This window comes from Haliaeetus albicilla, chromosome 11 (assembly GCF_947461875.1).
Source record: "Haliaeetus albicilla chromosome 11, bHalAlb1.1, whole genome shotgun sequence".
In the NCBI taxonomy this organism is placed as follows: domain Eukaryota; kingdom Metazoa; phylum Chordata; class Aves; order Accipitriformes; family Accipitridae; genus Haliaeetus; species Haliaeetus albicilla.
In genome coordinates, this window is record NC_091493.1 from 40,253,694 (window position 1) to 40,274,891 (window position 21,198).

Here is a 21,198-nt window from a genome sequence, read left to right on the forward strand (position 1 = left end):
GACCGTTAGCCTTTCCTGAGTGGCCCAGGTTAGACTTTTCCAAGGCAGACAGTTAAAACCCTTTTTCTCCAGAAAGAAATCAATGCAAGCAAGTAAGCAAGTTAACGTGTACTTACTTATCAAACAAGTTTCACTTTATTTTTTTGAAGATTTTTGCAGAAATGGCAAGTTAAGGCAAGGGCTTTGAAGGGCAGCATGCAGCCTGTCTGTGGTTTACCAGCCGTCCCGAGTCTCAGGAAGGGTTTGGGCAGTGATTGCCCTGTACCCTGCAACAGCAGACCTTCAGAGCACAAGGCAACGAACTCTCTTTTGGGTTAAGAAGAGAACAACCAAGCTTAGGAGCACACCAGCATGCAGTTGGATCCGGTAGGTGAGCAGTCTATCGCAGCAGCTCCTGTTAAGGCCCCTACACCTACACCGCACATAGTTTGGAGGTTTTACGCTGGACTAAATTTAGCCTGCTGCACTGAGCAGGAGCTGCCCAAGGTTCAGACTCCCATGGGGAGAACCTGACGTGCAGCTGGAGCGGAGGTCCCAGGGCAGACTCCTTTTGAAAGAAACCATTTCGTGTGCACTGAAACTGCGTGACCAACTGTAGGGACACGCAGCAAGTGGCAGTGGTCGGGGGATTCGCTTCAAAACCACACTGCTATGAAGCAAAATGATAATCTAAATAAAGCAATAGTTTAAGGAGCTCACAGTTTAGATTCAGGAAGGTATCTAGACACCTACGTTTCTACTGAAATCCACAGGAACTCGGGTCTGATCCTCAGGTGTTCCAACTAGGTGAGGAAAAACAGAATCTGGAGACACAGATGGAGAGGGATCAGTTGAAAAATATTAATGTTTAACTCTCTATTAAACCAAACCTGTAGAGGAATTACTTTGTTTCAAAATATTGATTCTGCATATCATTCATACATCTGGCCCATGAGGGGGGAAACACTGTGTGGGCTATACCGCACAAATGAAACTGTATATAATACAAACTACAAACAGTTTTTATTTACCTTTATACCTTAGTGTCTGCAGAATACAATTCAATTATTAATGGAATAACAAAACCAGTCAGTTTCATACTGTAGCCACAGTGGTGTTTAATGCTTCTGCTTTTGTAAGTAACAATTTACAAAATACAAAGTTAAAAATATTAGATTATATAATTTTAACCTGAATTAAAAACAGATCATATGCCTATTTTACTATATACATGTAAATACAGTATCACTCAGGTGATTTTGTGTACAAACCACAGCATTAGGAAATATAAAGAGTATATAATTTTTATCAATAAAACAAAATTTCATAGTTATACAAGGTGAAGAAAAGTCTTACAAAAATAATTTCGTGGTTCCACTGCAGATTTGACACAAATCTGCTTTAAAGAAACATTCACCTGTCCCAACCCGTACGGCATTCATCTGTACCTATCACAATAGCTTTATGATTCTGACTGACAAATCCTGAAACAAATTACAAACACAGTACATCTATTTAAAAGAATACCATTGTTATAAGCCTTCAATATAGTAAACTATTAAACTACAATTTGTTTTCATACTGGCTGATTTATAAATGCATTCATTCCCCTATGAGAAAGCACGGAGCAAGGAATCACATTCTAGCTGAAAAATTCACTTGAAAGTTTATCCAGAAATGTACGCATTCTCACTTGTGAAAAAATCAGGGATAACAATGATATTCCTAAACAGCTAAACACGTTTCTAGTCAGCTACCACTTCAGAATGAGTAAGACCAGCAGCCGTTTTGCAGGGAAGCAGGCACAGCCACCCGCAGCAGGTGCTGCTTTGCCCCGCAAAGCAATGAACCCTTGGACGTAAACCCCGGCTCACAAAGTGAGCAACACCAGTTATTTCACTTTGAGATCCTTTAGACAGAATATAACTGAAACGTACGTCTAGCCAGAATACTTTATTTATCAGCAGTAGCATTACCAGAAATGTAAGTAAAAATCTGTTCAAGTTTTTGTTAGGACTTAACGGCCTCCTGCAACATGGAGGAATGTAGAACACTAATAAAAAGGTACAGGGCAGTTACCCTTCTGCCTCCTGCCTTGAACTACAGCTCCCAAAGGTCTCAGGGGTTTTTTTTATATTGTAAGCCAACTCAAGAAAAACAGAAAGGAGGGAGCTGCTATTTTTGACAAAGAGTAGGAAGAGTATCCCTACGCTGTGCAAATTAAGTGTGAGTATACACAGACACTTGAATTCTAGTCATACAGAAATGACTTCTTAAATATTGAAGATTCCAATGCTGAATAAAAAGAGCAAAGTCAAGTTTAACATTCTCCTGATAGCCAATGCATTTTTTATATCAACAAACAATAGCAAAGAAAAAAATACTATGGGAAACTATTGACGTTTTCATAATTTCTGTGATATTTGATGTTCAAAGCTTAGCTATGAGGCAAGAAAGGACGCCTGCAACAAAACCTGATATAAAACACTGGTTCTGTATTTGTAAAAAGTCTTTCCATGCAGCACGCGTCCTGTTTCTTGGACTCTTCCCATGCGTCTGCCTGCTACTAGTCACTAGAGCATATAGAATATCGAACTAGGTGTTCCCATTTGACCCAGTCTGGTGCTTTTGCAGTTAAATAACTAGGGAAGATTATCCTGGACACTGAAATGTTAGGGATGCAAAAACTAAAACACTTATCAACTCTGAAGGAATAGAAAGATACAGACGGGTTTTCGTAGAAATCTGCTAAGGAAGAAAGGCATCACATTTCTGTATCAAAACCTTTTTTTTTAATACTCACTCTTCCATTACAAATTGTGTTATGATGCAGCAGAGATGGTAACTATGAAACGTTTTTCATTCCTCTTCTATTCTAGTGTATTTTATTGACAACAGTATAACTACGTGAAAGTGATAACTGGGATAGGCTGAAAATGAGGGGAGTTAACCTTCCACTAGCTAATCTATTTCTACACTCCTTTTTAGAGTTCATTCTCAAAACAGATTAAATTGGTAGGGTAACAGAGGTGGTTCTTTTTTTATTTAAATATTGTTATGGAATTGATCTGACATACCCTATATTGTGTTCCTGGAGAATGCAAAAAGCTATAGTTAAAAAGAAACAAAAAGAACCCTACTTAGGACCATTTTACTCAAGTTTAGTTTCTATAGTACAGCATTTAGATGTTCAAAGTGTACATGTAAATAACATAACTACTAATCAGACTTGATGTAAACTGCAGCATTACATTTTTAACAGTGTAGAGAAAGCACAACAGGCCCACGTTCACACTGCAGGTAACAGAGTGAAAAATAGGATAAAGTTCTCCTATTTTCTTCAGCTGTACAGATGCAGTAATCTCCAAGGACAGTCTTGAGACTCAGGGTGGAGAGCGTAATAAAATACCTACACAGTGTACAGTAACAATGGGAAGACTGATATGAAAAAATTACATAAAAATCGAACACTAGTATGAGTTCATCAGCCTCTGTAATGCAGCCACGAACTATGACCAGTCCTGTGACTTATGTACGATAAGTTTTTACAAAAAACAAGTAATGTTTATTCTAAAAGGAGAAGAATTAAAAACAACATGGCACAAAACCTGTGAGGACCATAAGGAAAACTAGTTGTTTCTATGTTTTACCATATTCCATACCACACTAAAATACAGTTAAGTTTAAAGCAAATGGAAGAAATATATGCACTAGTATCTGTGAATTCTTAACATGATAAAATTTGAATTATTTAAATGAAAAGCACCCTTTTGGTTTGATAATCCATACACATATCCTCCGTGTTTTAAACATGATGGCATACTACTTTGCTCAAATATATTCTAGCAAAAAACTGTTCCATCATGGAGTCCAAGTCTACTTTTGATATTCTCTTCTTTGGATACCCTAAATTTTGACCATACACTGTTCTACTATCATTACTTGTCATACATTTTACTTGATAAAGCATAACAGGTTTTGAGTCATTTTGCAGTAACTAAACCTTCAGATACCGTTTAGCCTTTTACTTTATTTCAACTTTTACAGCACAGGGACTGATGCTTAGCCATCTTTTTTTTGACTGCCATTGTTAGCAGGATTTTTAAAAAACAAGGGTTGGAAAATGTTGTGAAAATGAACTGCCCACAAAATATGATCTAGTTATCTTGGTAACAGATATGTAATTTCAGTCTTTAGGAAACATTTTTGTTTCTTATTTTGCACTAATTGATAAACTCTGATATCAGTATGCAGGAATTTGCTCATCATTCTGTCATTTCAAGTGAGGATATGTTCCTTTCTAGCTTGGATAGATGCTATTGCTTGCATCAACCTGCATTGGGAGTGGGAGGATTCAAGATGAGTTTCAGATCTTCAAGGTGACAGGGACAATACAATTTTTAAAACCGCTGTGCTTCTTGGAGATTTGATCTTTTAAGGGATTGTACTGTTCTTGTGATTGAAGAAAATTTTGAAGTGTCTGAAAAATTTCTCTTTGAAAATACTTATTTTTGATGTAACTAAAATTTATATTGGCGTGGAGGAAACTTATTCCTTCCTAACCAAATAGTCTATATGCCAATTTAGTGCAGGTCTGCTTTATAGACTTATTTCCTTATCTATTACTTAATTGAATTCAGTATTTATATGATAGTCATACATTTAGGAAGAATCTCCTTAATAGCAGTCAACTCAGTGCCAGCTACAACTTCACACACAATATGGGAAGCATTTTAGGACTCTGAAGAACCTTTGTCTAAGGATTTTGCAGTCTGATAAAACCCACTGGGAAACTAACCTTTAAAAGCCTGTCACTAGATTTTTGCAACTTCAGAGCTACCATTTTAATTTAAACTGGCTACTGGTTGCTCTCAGAACAGGAGAGGCCAAATGCTGTTATGCCTGCCGTATCTGTTTTGGGTTGAACTCTGCCTGAGAGCTGAGTGGCAGCAGGGCAGAGTTATAGCTCAGCAGTTCTCCAGACAGTGGAGATTGCTTGCTTTGTGAACTTTGGCAGGTCACAGCAATTTCCCTCCGGTGCAGAGGGTTAACACGCTGCCATTCAGTTCTAAGCTTTCAGGACCCTTCTGCCTAAACCAGAGCAGCCAGTGAAGTGTTACACCCAAATAGCACAACTCAGCTACCTAAGAGTCTAAAAATCTGAATGTGTTTAAAAATTACATAGTCCTACATACTGGCAAAATGTAGATGAAATTATTTGTGACAAACCAATAAAATTATGCTAGATGACAACTTCAAGACTTTTTAAACAGATTTGTTCTAATATCACAATAACTGGAAAGACAGAGTCAGGGAGTGTCAGATGGTATCTTAACAACTTTTTGAGGACTCCAAATTACTATTCATCTTCACTTTATAGAGGGTTGTTCAAATAATACTCTTTTTTCTATTAGTTACTTACCACATTCACAAACTGCTTGTTATAAACAAAGTAGAAGTATAACATGTAAGATATCTGAATTGGATGCATATTTTGGATTTAAACATAAGTTTCAACAGGATTTTTACTGGCCTTCACAGCTGCAAAGCTGAATAGCCATCTAAAAATGAAGACACTTCTGTCCTCCCATATCTGCCTGCATATATAGGGCTGAGCTAAAACTGCAGGCCCTGTACACATGTAAATGCAAGGACCGTTTTCCAAGAGTATCAGAGAAAGTGCCCAAGAGAGACAGGAAAATCTCTTGTATCAACATGACCTTCGGCCCAGTCCAAGGTGAAGACTGGGCCAAAGGCCAGATCAACTTAACTAGCCTAAAACATTAAATCAAATTTTTTTTAAACATATATCGAGCTACCTTAAAAGCAGAAGCATTTTTTCAAGTGTAAAAACAATGATATCCATCATTGTGCACTAAAAGAGTAACACATACAGCAAACTGCTATATGCTGAATACCACATACAAATCCACGCCGTGAGTGAATGTACAGATATCCAGCTGTACAGGGTTCACAGGTGCATGTTTAGAATGTAAACAGAAAAGCAGTGCTGCTGACTTGCCGTCTCTCAATTTCTAGAAGCCCAGGATATGACTGAAGTGTCCCTGAAATGACAAAATTTCATGTCACTAAAAATTATCTCATCAAAAACTGAAGTCTCTTTCTCAGTATATGTTTTCAAACTTTATTTTAAAAGAAACTGTCAGTCCCACTCACTGTATCACAAATCTTCCCCTTTTTTTTCCTGAAGGACTAATGGATAACTAAAAAGTTTGGACAGTAAATGGACCATTCAGTGTAATCTATATAAGGAGCACGACTGAGTTATGATACTAGTTTTGCACATGAGGTTAAAATATACCCATAGAGAATATAGACAATTTTAGCATCATGCTTGTATACCTTATTCTATTCTACCATTAAATGTTTAAAGATTTTGAGGATAGAACAGAAATTTACTTTCTGGTTGGCAACTTTTATTTTAAACTCAAGTCTTCATTTATTTATATCACATTGTATTTTTTAAAAGAATGTATTCACAGTAATACTTTAGAACAAAAAAAAGCATTACCTCTAGTTATCATGTAACACAGAAAAATCTCAAGAATGATGGTGGTGTTCTTCCCGCCCTGAAATCCTACCTAATTTCCTTCTAGTTAACACCACTTCTTCCTCTTCTTCTAAGCCCCTGCCTAAATAGTCAATAACGTATTAGTCCAAAGAAAACTTACAAAAAATGCAGCTATAGTAGTACTCTTTTCTCAAATTGTGGTTTAATACACATCTATCATTCCTTCTGAAAGATGTGGTAGTCATTAAATGTATCAAAAGAGCTCTAAAAGTTAAGAGAGCAAACCAAATAGTGATACTGCCTTCAAATACAATTTGAAGTTCACAGCACTTACAGTAGTGACACAGAATTAAACGTGTTCAGGAAGGCTGATGTTAGTCAAGTTCCTCACATGACTGATTAGCTTAAGTATTAGGACTTCCTGATGCAGAATACAATCCTGATAACACTACCCACAACAACGAAAAATTTTCTCAGTCCAACATGCTTTGTGTTTGAATTGTTCCAGTTTGGATGTTTTAATTTATTTGAATTTCCCTACCATTAGTAGAATAAAGCTTCTTACAGGATTTTAACATTATTATTGATTACGAAAAAAATTATAACATTCTTTATCTTGCTATCTGTAGGCTCCTCCCTTCTGTTCATTTCAGCTGTTCTGAAGGACTTCCATGATGCATGTTAATCACTGTGACAGCCTGGTTTTCCTGAAGTGAAATTTTAACTAAAGAAAGTTTTCTGAGCTCTTACTGGCTTACTAGACATTATACTCTTAGTATAAGCTTTTTATTATTTTAAGAATGAAGAAAATTTACTAATATAATTCCTACCAAATTTATTGAAATATAACTGAATTATCTGTTATGTCACTGGACACAAATAACTGATTATCCAAAGAGGACACAGTTAACAAATCTATACAATCAGTGCATCATTGACAGGTAGAGAGGTTACATATGAATCATGCTGTGAATGCAAGGACACTCACACAAGCCCATTTACATCAGGGTGTTGTGCTTGCTTAACATGACATAAATTCAGCTATACCAGAACACAGTTCTGGCTGCTCTAGTCCTGTATTTGTGTGGCATTATGTCCAAACTAGAAAACTCTCCTAACAGAAACTGGGAGCAGAAGAGTCCCTCCTCTCTGCAAGAGCAAGATACCTGTGCAAGAGTAGCCATATTTTTCTTTCATCCAGATTGTTCCAGCCCCATGACTCAAATAATGGAGAACTGAATATATACGCTAACTTCATGATTCCGTTACCAAACATTGTATGTTGCTTCTTAAACTTTAATTTATATTTGACATTTTGCAACACACATGAGTAAACTTTTTCCCCCACTACAGGGTACATCATGGAAATCAGAATCATGCTTCAAATCAGTCATATTTAAAATCACCCTGCCTTGAGCAAAGCGTTTTCCATTTCAACTCAACAATATGAGGCTAATTTAGCAAGAAGCCTTCTAAGTAGCTCTACAAGGACTCCAGATTTTTATAACACTACCTTGAGTTTCTATATTGAAAGCACAGAGGGACAGTCAAGTAGAAAAATTCTTTAGTTTTGAGATTCTGGTTCTCACCGAGTAAAGTTAGCAAGTTGTTTTCCTTGTTTCTTACAGCTGTAGCTGAAAAGCATTTAAAAGTGAATAGGTCATCCATTATAACCAAACTTCAATACATAAATGTTTGTGGAAGAGATGAATGTTGACTCCTCAAGTTATCTGGCTTTTATCAAGTTCATTACTAGGCCATAGGAAAAAACCAACAGGCTAATCTGATTTAAAACAGAAATGGTGTTATTTGGAATTATGGTATTTGTACTCAGTCATAATTTTCCAAAATTAAGTGGTCACTGATATAGAAGATTTTTACAAACTCTAATGTTGTCACTGTAATTCTGGAATACAACAAAATTTACTTCCTAATGTGCCAATTTGGGTTTTAATCACAAGATGTTCTTTTCTTTTTTTGTTTTTTAATCCCCGAGATGTTCTCCATGTCCCCAAAGACGGTAACATATCTGGAAAGTTCAAACTTGGTAATCCACATATGTGGTCATACTGGTTTCCGTATTCCTAAAGGCAGCCCTGGATCTGGTTTCTATTTTATTTTTAAAGATGAGCAGCAATAAGTTAACACAGTAATGTCTTTTCAGTCACAGCTCCTGACTTATGACAGCAACCTCAGCCTCATAGCATTCAATGGAAACCTTGCCATTAATTCCATCAAATCAAAGATTTTGCTATAAACACTCAGCCTTTCTGAAGAAATGCATGGCATTCCTCCACACCTCTCCTCATTTTTGGCTTTGTAAGGAATCCTGTATGATGGTTCAAAAGGATGCAGAGGATGCAAACAGAAGTCAAGAGTAGCTCCCATACATTTAAGAAACTTCCTAAACTTTGGTTAGACAATTTGCGTGAAAAACTAAACTGTAGGAATACCATAACCTCTTTCACTATTACTAGCCGTTATCTCTTGAGGGTTTTGGCCTTCTATCCAGGGCTAAAAAGAGAGTGGTTAAGATCACAGTCATCTGTTAGTGGGAGATTCTACTGCTACTGCTGCAATATTACAGCATACTACATGGTGCCAAGTCACAGCTGTGACTACAGCCTACATAAAAGAAAAATACGGGTTTTAAACAGCTTGCTTTGGATACCAAGAGGAGCCTATCTGAATCAGCTCAGAAGTCAGCATTATTCAGCTGTCCAAATACTTGCACTGTTTTTCAGGAATGTCAAGTTGTCTATGCCGAGCTCTGATTGCTCCTGGTTCTTTAGCTAGCTTGTTTAAAACTAGCTCTCGTATGTCTACAGTGTAATATTTTTAGGCTATGTCTACTCGTTGGAAAGGAAGTATCCAATTAGAGGAAAAAATAGGAGATAGAATGGGATTCCTGAATATTTTAGTATGATCCAGTAAATCAAGGACAATATAAAAATGGGGTAGAGGAAGTTGTATGTTAGTGTTTGCTTCAGTTACTTCCTAAACTCTGCTTTTTAGAGTGAATTTGAAAAATGTGTTCGCAGTCTCCATATTTTCCAACTGCTGCTGGAAACATATTAGTTTGTGCTCTGCTGCGTACCTCAGAAATGCTAAATCAATCTGCCTTCTTTTATTTACATGCTTTATTCCTGAGAAATGTAATTGCGGTTTTTATTAACTTTATGTTTTATGGATCTAATACTTAAGAACAAGTCTATCTTTTATGTCACAGAAAGAAGGTTAATATACTTACAGATTCTCCAGCAATACATCTTGGGCAAGGCTGGGCAGTACCTCTGCTTCCATGGTTTTCAAAAATCTAATGAACAAAAACATATACAACACCATCAAAAAAAAGGGGGGGCAATTATTTGCAATTTTATTATAAAATGTATTTTAAATGTGTTCTTCTAAAAGACAGATGTTGTTGACAGTGTAAACATACCATTGAATTTTGCTTTGTCTTTGTAGCCCAGGGATCACAGTCAGCGGAGATTTTCTGTTTAGAATCCAGCTCCATGGCACAGTCAATGAGGCGAGCATCAGCCTCATTTGGAATGGTTTCTAACGGCTTGCATGCTCGCTTCTGAAAGAATCAAAAGCAATATTTACAGGTCTTCGCAAGCCATAGGCCATTGAATACCAGTTTTCAGGATTTTATTGTTTATGACTGATAGGGATCTCACATTCATTTGGAAGAACAGTAAGTTAGTAAAATGTGGACTAGCAGACACGAAGCCAGAACACCAGAATTTTGTACTTAACACTGCATCTCATGCTGGATGAGCATGGAAATCTGCAGATCTCACTGAATGTCTCTGTGCCTCAGTTGCATGAACTGGGGATAAAATGCCACTGGGAAGAGAGCATGCTTCACCCTCCATTAATGTATAATTTAAGATGGCATTTATCAAAGGAGCGGATCATGGGAAGTTGTGTGAAATGACTAATTACATCAAGGAAACGGAAGGAAAACCCTGAAGCCAAGTCAGACAGCTATGAAGACATATTTTGTAATGATTTTTGTATCTCTCTCTGAATAGTGTCATGTTTTCACAGCCTTCCATTGCTATATAATCAATTAACTTCACGCTTTGAAGCTCTAACCTGAGCTGTTATCTAGTACCAAATGACATTTGGATGTCCTGCGAATCAAAGGCATCCACCTCCGGAGACAGTGCTGGCCTAACCAGGGATGTCTTTCTCACAGTGCCCAGCGACCCAACACAAGATCAGTGGTCCCCAGAAACACTGCTTTACTACTCTGTAGGAAACAGGTTAGGAACTGGTAAGGTTAAGATGCAAGTCTGTGGAAGACACCGATTGAAAACTTTAAGAAGAGTATCCTTGGCCTGTGACTCCTATCCCATGCAATGGGAGGACTACCTAAATCCCAGGGGCTCCTTGAAATTGTAACAGCAAATTAACAGAATAATGGGAAATTTCAAAACTGACACAGATGTTTCAGGGTCTGACTCTCCAAAGAGATACAGATGCTTTTGAAATTTTTTTCTGATGCCTTTCTGAACAAACTTTGTTTAAGGAATAACAATACTCGATCTCTTTCACAAGCATATGATTTCACAGGCAGAAGATGTGTTGCCACAGAACTAACAGGCTATTGAAGCATGGAAACTAAATTTAAAATTTGAATATGTTATGCAAAAATGGATCAATACAACAGGAACCTCAGTGGAAAACAGTTGAAACGAGAACACTATCAAGGAATACAGGATATTTGGATGGGAAGTAAATCAAAAAGTGAAATATGTGTTGTACTAAGAAAGTGAATAATATAATAACAAAAACTCTGAGAAGGTCCTTTAAAGATAGACCGCCTTCCACTGGGAAAACATTCTCTTCTCTTTGTTGCTGAAGAACTCGTCCTTTATTAAAAGGTACAGCATAGTGGTACAGCAGCGTAAGTGGCAAGACGTGTGAGATGAAGGAGAAAAGGGAAAAAAATGACTTACTGCCATACATCAGAAGAAATTTGGCTTATTAAAAATAAATTCAAGGTATTGTTTTTTTGGGGGGGTTAAGATACTTAGCATCAGTGACAGGAATTCAGCATACAGAGTAGATGGCTGACAAACTTATCATACCAATGCCAAGACAATTTGTGGAAGTTTCTAGCAGAGGCTGGGTTCAGGGAAGACTTCACGCTCTGGAATTCTCTCTCTTAGGAAAGAAACAATCAATACATCAATCCTGCCTGTACACAGAACATAGCACAGGATTCAAAGAGCTTGTGATTAATAAGGACCAACAAGCTAAAAAGGCAAGCAAGGTTTTCATCAAAATGACTACTTTTTTTAGGGAATGATCATGCTACATCCAGCTTGGAAACGTAGTTTAAGACAAGCAACAGCAAATCACATACTGTCCTACAACAGGTAGAAAACAGGTCTCTGCAGAGAAGATACTCTGTAACTTTCTTTTCCAGCTGGAAAGTCCTGGAAAAACACATGCATTTTCACTGATGCTGAAAGGATAAAGGCCTCAGAGATGCTGCTTTTCATAAACAGTGAAATTAAACTGGTGCAAAAACTAGCTACATTGCAATAACTAACTTAAATACAATGGAATACCACTTGCTTTTTTTATATACATTTTTTTAATTTAGCTGTCAGATTTGAAAGATTTCCTATAAATTTGTTAATTACAAGCAGTTTCTGTTTTGTTTACCACATTTTTAAAAGCCAGGCTAGCTTCTGTTTTGTGTTTCACAAACAGCTGTTGTATAGGTATAAAACAGGTCTCCAGCCAGCCCAGCTTTTCTGAGTTTAGCTCCACTGCATACCTTTATGGAAAGGACAATGATGGCCTTGTGTAGATGCTCCCTGTTATTAGGACCCAGCTCCCTACTGAAAGAGGTGCACACGGCTCAGTTTGGGAAAGCAGAAGGAATGCGAAGTCCATGCAGATCCTTGTTCTGGGAAACGCTGCTTGCAGGCCAGTTCAAACCAGAACATGCCATGTGAATAGCTCTAGCCTTGAAAACCTGTTATTCTTTACTAGCCTTTAAATCCAAATGCCTTAAAACCAGTAAGACATCAATGAGCTCCAACCTAAAGCAAGTTTCTGAAATAGACGCAAATAACTACGTCAAGGTACAAAAGGCAAAAGAAAATCATACGTACATATATATAATGTACAGTAGGAACTGAGGGAGAGCAGAAAATAACGTAGGGAATCTTCCCTGGTTACAACAGCCACTAGCACAGGACCACTGCATGATAGCAGCATCAAATAAGGGGATGATTAAGACTCCAAAATAGTTGTCTCCCCAAACCCAGGGATCAGTCTGGCCCTGCTTGCTTCAGTTAGTAGAGCCGAGTTCTGAGCTCCCCTCCCTGAGCAGCTGATTCAGAGATAACAGCTCTGCAAAGGCCGGCTACAGTGTTCGTAATGGCTTCAAGCCCCAGTACTGGCAACAGCTTAAAACCGAAAAGGACAGAAACACAAGAAGAGTGACAAATGTTCTGATATTAGACCTTAAATGCACAAAACTCTGTACAGCATGACAACTGTATGAGTTACAAAGGAAAGCACCCTGTATGCATCGCCACTTGGGCTTATGCTGTTAAGCCAAAGTTGAAAATAGAAAATAGTTGTCAGTTATTTAGCTAAGAAACCCCTGCACCACAGTGAGCAGGTACTAGAAGATGGAAAGCGCAATTTGATCAGTATGCATCGCCTCAACAGTCAGAAAGGTTAAGCGTAGGCGTTTCACCTTGTATCTGTGACAAAGCACGTGACTGCAGCAGCTCAACTGTTCACTTAGACGCATTAAGCCATGGTGACTCAATTGTAATCTGGACCATAACAACTGCTGTTAGAAAAAAACCCACCCTCTAATATCTTGCCTAGGCTACTTCATGTAGAAAATGTTCTGAACTCTGACAAGGAAAGTTCTCTTTTAAAACTACCTTGCAGAGCTTGAGTCATGTATTCTGCTATCTACAGAGGCGGCGACAGCAATTCTGAGTTGCTCTCCGTCATAGGAGTTCCAGAAGAATTTTATCTGGCCTCCAGACCACTGGCTCATTAATGCCTGCCTTAGTGGACAAACTTGCAATTCATGAGCCAGAAGAAAGCTATCGTTTGCCTTTCTACCCTCCAAAAGAGGAGGAAGAGAAATTCCTTCTTTCCCATGCAACCTTGTCAGTCACAGTCAGAAAGTTCACTGAACAGACGTTCCTCTTCTTCTCTGCAAATGGTCTTTCTGTGATAAACGCAGTTAGCCCCTAACTACGCAAGTTTTCGCTCGCGTCCCACGTGAACAGGGACGGTCAAGTAACGGTGGGGGAGAGTGTGAACACCAGGATAAGTTTTTCTTGGAACTCCTGTTAACTTTTGCAGCTTGGCACTTACTAGGATGAAATACACATGCACGAGCTTAGCGGAAACGGAAAACTATTCCAGAAGCCCAACGCACGAGCGCTCAACGCGCCGTTCTTGCGAGGCACGTCCTGGAGGCAGGACGGCAGAAAACAGCGTCAATAACGGCACCTGGCAAAGAGGGTATCAGCCAGAAAGAAATAATAAAAAATATGAAAGCTCGTTCAGTGAAATTCCACTTAACGACGAGACCGCGCCTTGCGGAGCCGCTGTCTCCAGGCGGAGCCGCGACGGGACGGGCTGGGGGGGAGGCCGAGGGGCTCCGCCGCCTCCCTCCGCTCCCGCCCGGCCCCGCTCTCCCGCTCTCCCGCTTCTTCTCCTCCCGCTCCCGGCACCGCCGCCGCGCTGCCGCCAGAGGGCACCGGCCGCCTCACGGCCCCGGGCCCGACGGCCGCCTCACAGGCCCGGGACCGCCGCGCCGCCTGCCCGCTCTCTCTCCCTCCTCACGGCCTTCCCGCCAAGGCGGAGGGCTGACGGCGCGGCCTAGCCGGACCCGCTTCAGCCACCGCGCAAAGCTGCTCCCCGCGGCCGGCGCTGCGCTGCCCGCCGCTCCCCCTTCCCCGCCGTGAGGAAGGCCGACCCGACCCGCCGGTTCTCCAACTCACGGGCTCCGGTTCCCCCGGCTCCGGCTGGCGCGGTGCCCGCAACGCTCCTCGCCGACCCCGGGCGGGCAACGGCAGCGCCGTCATGGCGCCCGGCTCGACCTCTCCCCGTCCCCGGGCGAACCCCGCGGCCGCTCCGGGCGCTGCTGCCCGCCCGTGTGGGGCGGGCCCGGGGCGGGAGGCCGTCCCTCAGCCGCGCGTTTGCCATCTTAGGGGGCCCTGCGGCGGGCGAGGGAACAAGTTTTTAATTTAGCAGCTGCTCCGCGTTTTATTGCGCCGGACGTTTAGCGGGGTCCCGGTCAGCGGCGGCGGTTCGCTCCGTCAGCCTCCCCGCCTCCTGAGGTGACCTTAGCTCGCAGGGAGGGCTGGGTGGTCCTGGCGGCGGTGGGCCATCCCGATCGGCTTCGGGAGTTTGAGTTTTCTTAACCGAGCGCTCCCTAAATTGGCAAGGAAAGCGTGAAAAGCGAGGCAAGCGGTCTAAGAACAGCCGGTAACCTTACCTGCTCCCCGCTCTCCACACCCTGCACCAGGTAGGAAGCGTGTTGGATGCACGGCAGGCTTTATTTCTCACTTCGAATTTCTCCGGGGTTTGGTGGCGTTAAAGCCGAAAAGAAAATATGCGTTTGTGACTTCGTGTAATTTACAGTCTAATTGCCGTGCCTGCTGGCTGCAGGAATGCCGAAACGTCAAAGAACAAAAGCCAGGTGAAAATACGACTGAGGCTGCGCTAGGGTGGGGGCTGGAAATAGAGAGCTTTAAAGTTGACACAGTAGATGGGGGGGGGGGGGGGGGAGAAAAAGTACTTCCTAGGGAAGAGTAAAAAGGCTTGCTCTCTCTGTGTGCTGCCTAAAGCAAGTGTCGGAAAAACCACCGCCTGACCTGGTTTTGTCCGTGAAGTGTGTCCGTAACCTTTTTGTGAACACCAGGAGTAGTTAATCCATTTAGGTAACAGTGTCACCAGGGCTGTTGCCATCAGTGATTTCAGCTTATTTTGTAATTAGATCTTTCCCACAGAACTAAACCTCCTCTAGAGTCCCAGGAAAGATCTGAAGCCACGTGGAAATTACAACCTGAAAATGACACGTGCCCAGCATCGTGTGCATTACGAAAGCCAGGGAATAAGTTCACTCCTCAAATACGACCTGCTGCGCTGAGGAGTAAGGACTGAACGCAGAATTGACAAGAACACCTTGGTGTGGTTCCTACCTTTTTTGCAGAAGTTGTCCTTCTCTAAAAGAAACATTTAAATGCCATGTGATGGTGCACCAAAGAACTCTGTATTAGGGAGCAGTTGCAAATTTGAGCAGCACTGAGAATAATGATTATGACTTTTAGATTTGGGGTACCTCAGTCTACCTACAGACATTCAGGCGAGCGATTGACCATTACAGAGACTTGTGCTGACCTGGTGTCCTCCTGCCCTGGCTGCTGCGTGTTGTTCTATTATTGCCTACTACAAGTCACCCTTCCTGTTGGGATGACAGGCAACGAGCTGCTCGTCATTATTTCTGATTCAGTCACAGGAATGTACCTGAGTTTCAATATAGAAATATCCAATTGCCAAACAGAATAATTCAGAAGCTTCCAAGGGTCATCTGCAAATTCCCACCCATGGCAGCAGAAGACCAAAATCATTAGCGCCAGCTTGGACCCGAGAGCTGGCTGTGCAAACTGCATGGCAATCCAGAACAGGCAGATACTCATTTCAGATTAATTCTGAAAATGATCAACGGAGGATTCTGTTCTAGAGGATGACTCCCTTCTTTAATGAAGCAAAGGTGTCTTCTGCACCCCTTATCTCCTACCAAAAGGGAGAAAACAAAATGCAAGGGAGGAGGTGTGACTGAGCAGAATTCAACAGTGCTCGTCACTCACTGGCGCTGTATGTCACAGAATAAATCAGAGTCCTTCATTTTACTTTTGCTGGGTCTTGAGGCCAGCATGGGACGATATCCTCAGTCAGGAGGGTGTAATATACTGCTTGTCTTTTCTGCTCTGCTAAATCAAGCTATTTTGCAGGAGAGAACACGTATTGTCAAGCTATCCCTGGCATTCATTCCTTCTAGAGCTTATTCTTCACTAGGGATCCAGTTGTACTTACAGTATATGCTCTGTCATATTCGTTGAGCCTGAGGGTGTATCACAAAAAAATAATCCACAGATTCTTCTTTTTTTTTTAATTTAGCTTTTGACATGCCTGATAGAAAAATAACCCTAAATCTGGGTAATCCAGTTTGCAGAACATCTGAAGCATAAGTCATTTCAGAGTTTGAACCAAACCCAAATCCATTCACATCAAATCAATTTATTTAATTATTTCAAAACCACCTTCCAATTCCACCCCCAGAGCCTATTTATGTGCCTTGCCAGTATAGCTAGCATTGTGGACTGGCTTCCCGTTTATATTCACATGTAGAACAATAGGATGCACTATAAAAAACATGCATTTTGTGACACATCCATCTAAATGTGTCAGTGTATGGCAGGGGATCCTTTTCTGCAGGTGCAAGCTTTGCAAATGGCAGTTCCATTAGAAAAGTCTCATCTGACTTACAAACTGTGGAGTTAAGTGGTACCTGTGTGAACAGAATGAGTATCGTTTCTCTCCCTCCATGGATATTTTTCTGAGTAAGAAAAAGCTTAGCTTTGTAAAGAGTATGATAAAGACTAGGAAAGATCACTTCAGTAAGTTGCAAAGAACAGTCGTGCAAATCCAAAAGGGTAATTTTGTGAAGTGATTAATTGCTTATGCTGTGAAGGCTGCGTGGCCTGAAGTAAAAATGCACATGCTATCATCACCAGATTTTTTAAGAGTTCAGTAACAAAGGTAGAGGATATATAATTTACAAACCTTTTCAAGACATCTTGGGAACTCAGAGGCTAGAAATAAAAGACATGCTGATGTTTACATGAATACACCTCCAAATGCAATGTCTTATGTTTTCAATTAGGGATGCACCTTGTCTTCTGCAGGTGAGACCCGACCAAAAAAAAACCCTCCAGCAAAAGAATGGAGATTTACTTTGGTTGTCAGAGGTAGCTTGTTGCCATCCACAGACTATCAACTCTATTTGCACTAGCTAAATTCATAGACCTTTGCCTTTTGGGACTTTTCTGACTTTTATCTGAAGTAGTTTGCCCTTTTTTTTCAGAGAAATTACTGTGTACTGCCCCAAAATCCCACTCTTAGATTTGGTGTTCTTGTACCCTGAGAAACCAAGGACTCACAAGTCTCCTCATTCTTCTCTCCGTTTGCTCAGTTTTTTCCCTTTCCTCCATTAAGCTCATTTGCTAAATGTTTCTCCATGCTTTCTCTGCTGTTAACCCCATCATTTCATGGAGTACCAAGTAATTTAAAAGGAGGACAATTCCACAGAATCATTTGGGTTGGAAGGGACCTCTTGAGATGATCTAGTCCAAGCCCCTGCTCAAGTAGGGTCCCTAGAGGTGGTTACCCAGGACTGTGTCCTGGGGGGTTTTGAGCATCTCCAAGGATGGAGACTCCACAGCCTCTCTGGGCAGCCTGCTCCAGAGTTTGGCCACCCTCACAGTAAAAAAACCTGTTTTTTGCTGTGTTCGTGTTTACCCTTAGTAAAGAGATTTAGCAGTCACAAACCTGTCACACCTTCCAACCTGTTTCTTTGCACACCTTGTTGACTGCTGTTAGGTAAAGACTCATGACTGTGGGAACTCTGCAATTACAGACATGTTCGTTCTTTTTTACATCCTTGGTCCAAAGCTAACTGATATCTTTATCTTCAACTGGGACCTTAATTTTACCATTTTCCTAGACGAAAATGTCAGTATTTCCATGTTTGCTGTATTTGATTCCCTGTTAAATTCCCTCTCATTTTGTTTTATTCTGTGTATACAACTCTTACTGACATTTAATCAAGAAAACTAGTGACCTGTCATAGCCTTTTCCCACTGCTATTATACTAAGACCTGACATGTCTTAAAGTGAATTCCTGTCTTGTTTCAGAATATTTGCTCTTTGTTTTGCAGTGTTCATACTACACAATCTCTTCACCTCCCAAACCTATACATTCTTCCAGACCAAAGTGTTTTTCGTTTTACCTTGTGTCTTGCATCCAAAAGTCAAAATATAATGCTGGACCACGTTTTTGCTTACCACGAAAGGTTTTTTTCAGAACTCTATTATGCATTCTTACCATTGTCAGTGCCCTCCTCCTGACTCCTACCCTCTAATTGTTATGAGTTTTCTATGCTCATCTTCTGAATCTGTCATCTTCACCCTTTATAATCATATCACAAATTCTTATCACACCCAAGCTTTTTTTTTCTCTTCATGTTCAAGGCTCTCCGAGCCCCCTACAATAAAAGGGGACAATAAAGACTCCTTCTACGAACCAACAAGAATGGTGTGAACATGCAGTTGCACACATGTGCTGAATCTCGTCTTTGCTTCAGTGAAAGCAGGTTGTCACCCCTGGATATCTCTGGCTACACAGCAAACAATTCTGCTTTGATTTACAACGGGTTTTTAAGGAGGGAGAGAACCTTATGTGTTAATCATATCATCAGCAGTCACAGTCAAGGCCCCTAGGGAAAACAACAATACTAAAAAATACAAGAATTTTATCAATAAACGTAATCTGGTTTAATACAAATTTTAATTTGACTTTGAATGCAGCCATTTCTTTAACCAGAGTTTTTTTCTAGGATCACTCTTAATTTGTACAGTTGAGTAAATTTCACCAGTTCAGACACCCAAGAAGCTGTTTTTGCAAGAATCAATAAAAACATGATATTCTTAATCACTTTGTATAAATAAGACAACAAATTAGTGCATAATAAGAAGTCTTTTGTAGCAAAGGACAGACTAAAGTCCAAAAAGTATAGTCTATGATATATTAGAATAAAGAAAGGATGTAACCAGATAAAACAAGAAGAGGTGCTGCTTAGGCATAGTCTAAACGTGTTAGTTTTTATTTTACACTGTAATAAATACTATTTCTGTATCAAAACTTAGCTTATATATATCCTGAATGCTTAGCAACTTCCAGCTACTTTAATTTCTTCAAATTGGAATTACATAGTCTCTCTACTGTTACGTCTTTGCTTAAGCACATCTCAGGAAAATAGTATTAACTACCAGTAACTTTTCTGCCACATATAAAGTCATGGGTTCAGTGACTGGCTAGAAAGAGAATTACATTAAAAGACATCAATATTTTACGGGGATTTCCCAGCTTGAATGTAGCAGAATAAAACATGTATCTGTAAGGAATATGCATTTCAGTACTTCAGCAGGGCAGTACAATAAGGTAATTAGCAAATGTAAAACCAAGACACAATTCTTCCGTAAACTGACTTATTCAGGCAGGGCTGGAAAACCGGAGTGGCACTCAGGAGTGACCGCCCATGCCACTGCGGTGTGCTGTGTCTTCAGGTTTTCTTTCATCCCGATGTGGGTATTGCCTCTGCAGTCAAGTTCTTTGCAACTTGAGGTGAGCAGTAGATCAACTGGGCACTATGGGAGGCTTGCCAGATTAATTTGGCCTGCTGCCTGTTGTTCAATCTGGAGTCATTGAAGCCCCGGGTTTCCCTGGGACCGTGCTGCCAAATACTCCATATGGGATGCCCAGAAATATAGCCTAATGTTAGGGAGATTTAGTTCTCCTGCGTCTCAATGGGCCTATACATTTTTAACAGCAATCCTTGTTTTTACCTTCCAAATGAACCTTGAAAAGGTCTTGTGAACCTTATTAAAGAATGAGGTTTTAAATTATGAGACATAGCTGTAGTTGACATAGGCTACAGAGGAAGACATTTATTTCCAGAAGTTACATCTGTCCTACAGCTGAAGCAGGACGAGTCATTCCTAAAGTGTAATCGTGTCATTGAGCTTTGGCCCGCAGACTAGAGAGTACTCACAACCTCTGTCCCGTATTGCGTTGACCCGAACAGCGTATAGGCCATGATATCTTGCGCTGAATTCCTTCGCAGCGGAAAAGTAGCTCCATTTGTAGAAAAAGGGTCAGGCAATGGGGCCAACAATAGGGACAATAAATAATAAAACAAGAGTTAATCAGACTGTAACAGCGTGTTTTCTTATTGCAAAAATTACAGTCTTTTCCACAAATGTAAGCCTGTCTTTAATACAGCAGAAATGCTTAGATCAATCAGAATGCACATTTTGTATGTTACTAGGGAATTTAAAAGGCGAAAGAATTTACCATTAGAAAATAGATTTGTTTGTGGAATTACATATTTTAGTCTTATTAATGGCACAGCGCTCTGTCCTATGGCACTCTACACAGTCTAATGCTTTTCATTACTCATTAAAGAGCTGCACAAGCAGGTTATATGCTATTTGCTCAATGTTCTAGGTTATTTAACATGGGATTTTTTTTTTAATGATCTGATACTTGGCAGAGTCGGTGGAAATCCAGTGCTGTTCAGGGCTTTACTTCAGTGTTAGTCTGCAAGAGCATCCAGCAGGGTGCATGTTTTGGGAAGGAACGGCGATATGGACTTGGCAGTGTTAGGTTTATGGTTGGACTCAATCATCTTAAAGGTCTTTTCCAACCTAAATCATTCTGTGATTCTATCTAAAATAAAATTGGGCCATCTGTGGGACTTATTTGTCTAGCACAAGAATTTGGAATTTAAGCAAAATTATTTTCTTTGAAACAAGTATTTCATGGAAAAAAAAAATCA

At 40.3% G+C, this 21,198-nt stretch overlaps 1 protein-coding gene across 2 annotated transcripts; it reads right to left on the reverse strand.

Moving 5' to 3' along the window:
• Window positions 1-1,068: 1,068 nt before the first annotated feature.
• On the reverse strand, window positions 1,069-14,715 carry C11H10orf143 (chromosome 11 C10orf143 homolog). Of its 2 annotated transcripts, XM_069797260.1 has the most exons (5): window positions 14,518-14,715; window positions 9,954-10,094; window positions 9,762-9,827; window positions 8,101-8,145; window positions 1,069-6,044 (listed from the first exon to the last, which is right to left on the reverse strand). In XM_069797260.1, the coding sequence occupies exons 1-4, from the start codon at window positions 14,599-14,601 to the stop codon at window positions 8,134-8,136; spliced, it is 303 nt and encodes a 100-aa protein (XP_069653361.1). In that variant the 5' UTR covers window positions 14,602-14,715; the 3' UTR covers window positions 1,069-6,044; window positions 8,101-8,133. The 2 variants fall into 2 exon arrangements, with proteins under 2 accessions (XP_069653361.1, XP_069653359.1); XM_069797258.1 differs by lacking the exon at window positions 8,101-8,145 and having other exon boundaries at window positions 14,518-14,699.
• Between the last annotated feature and the right edge of the window lie 6,483 nt (window positions 14,716-21,198).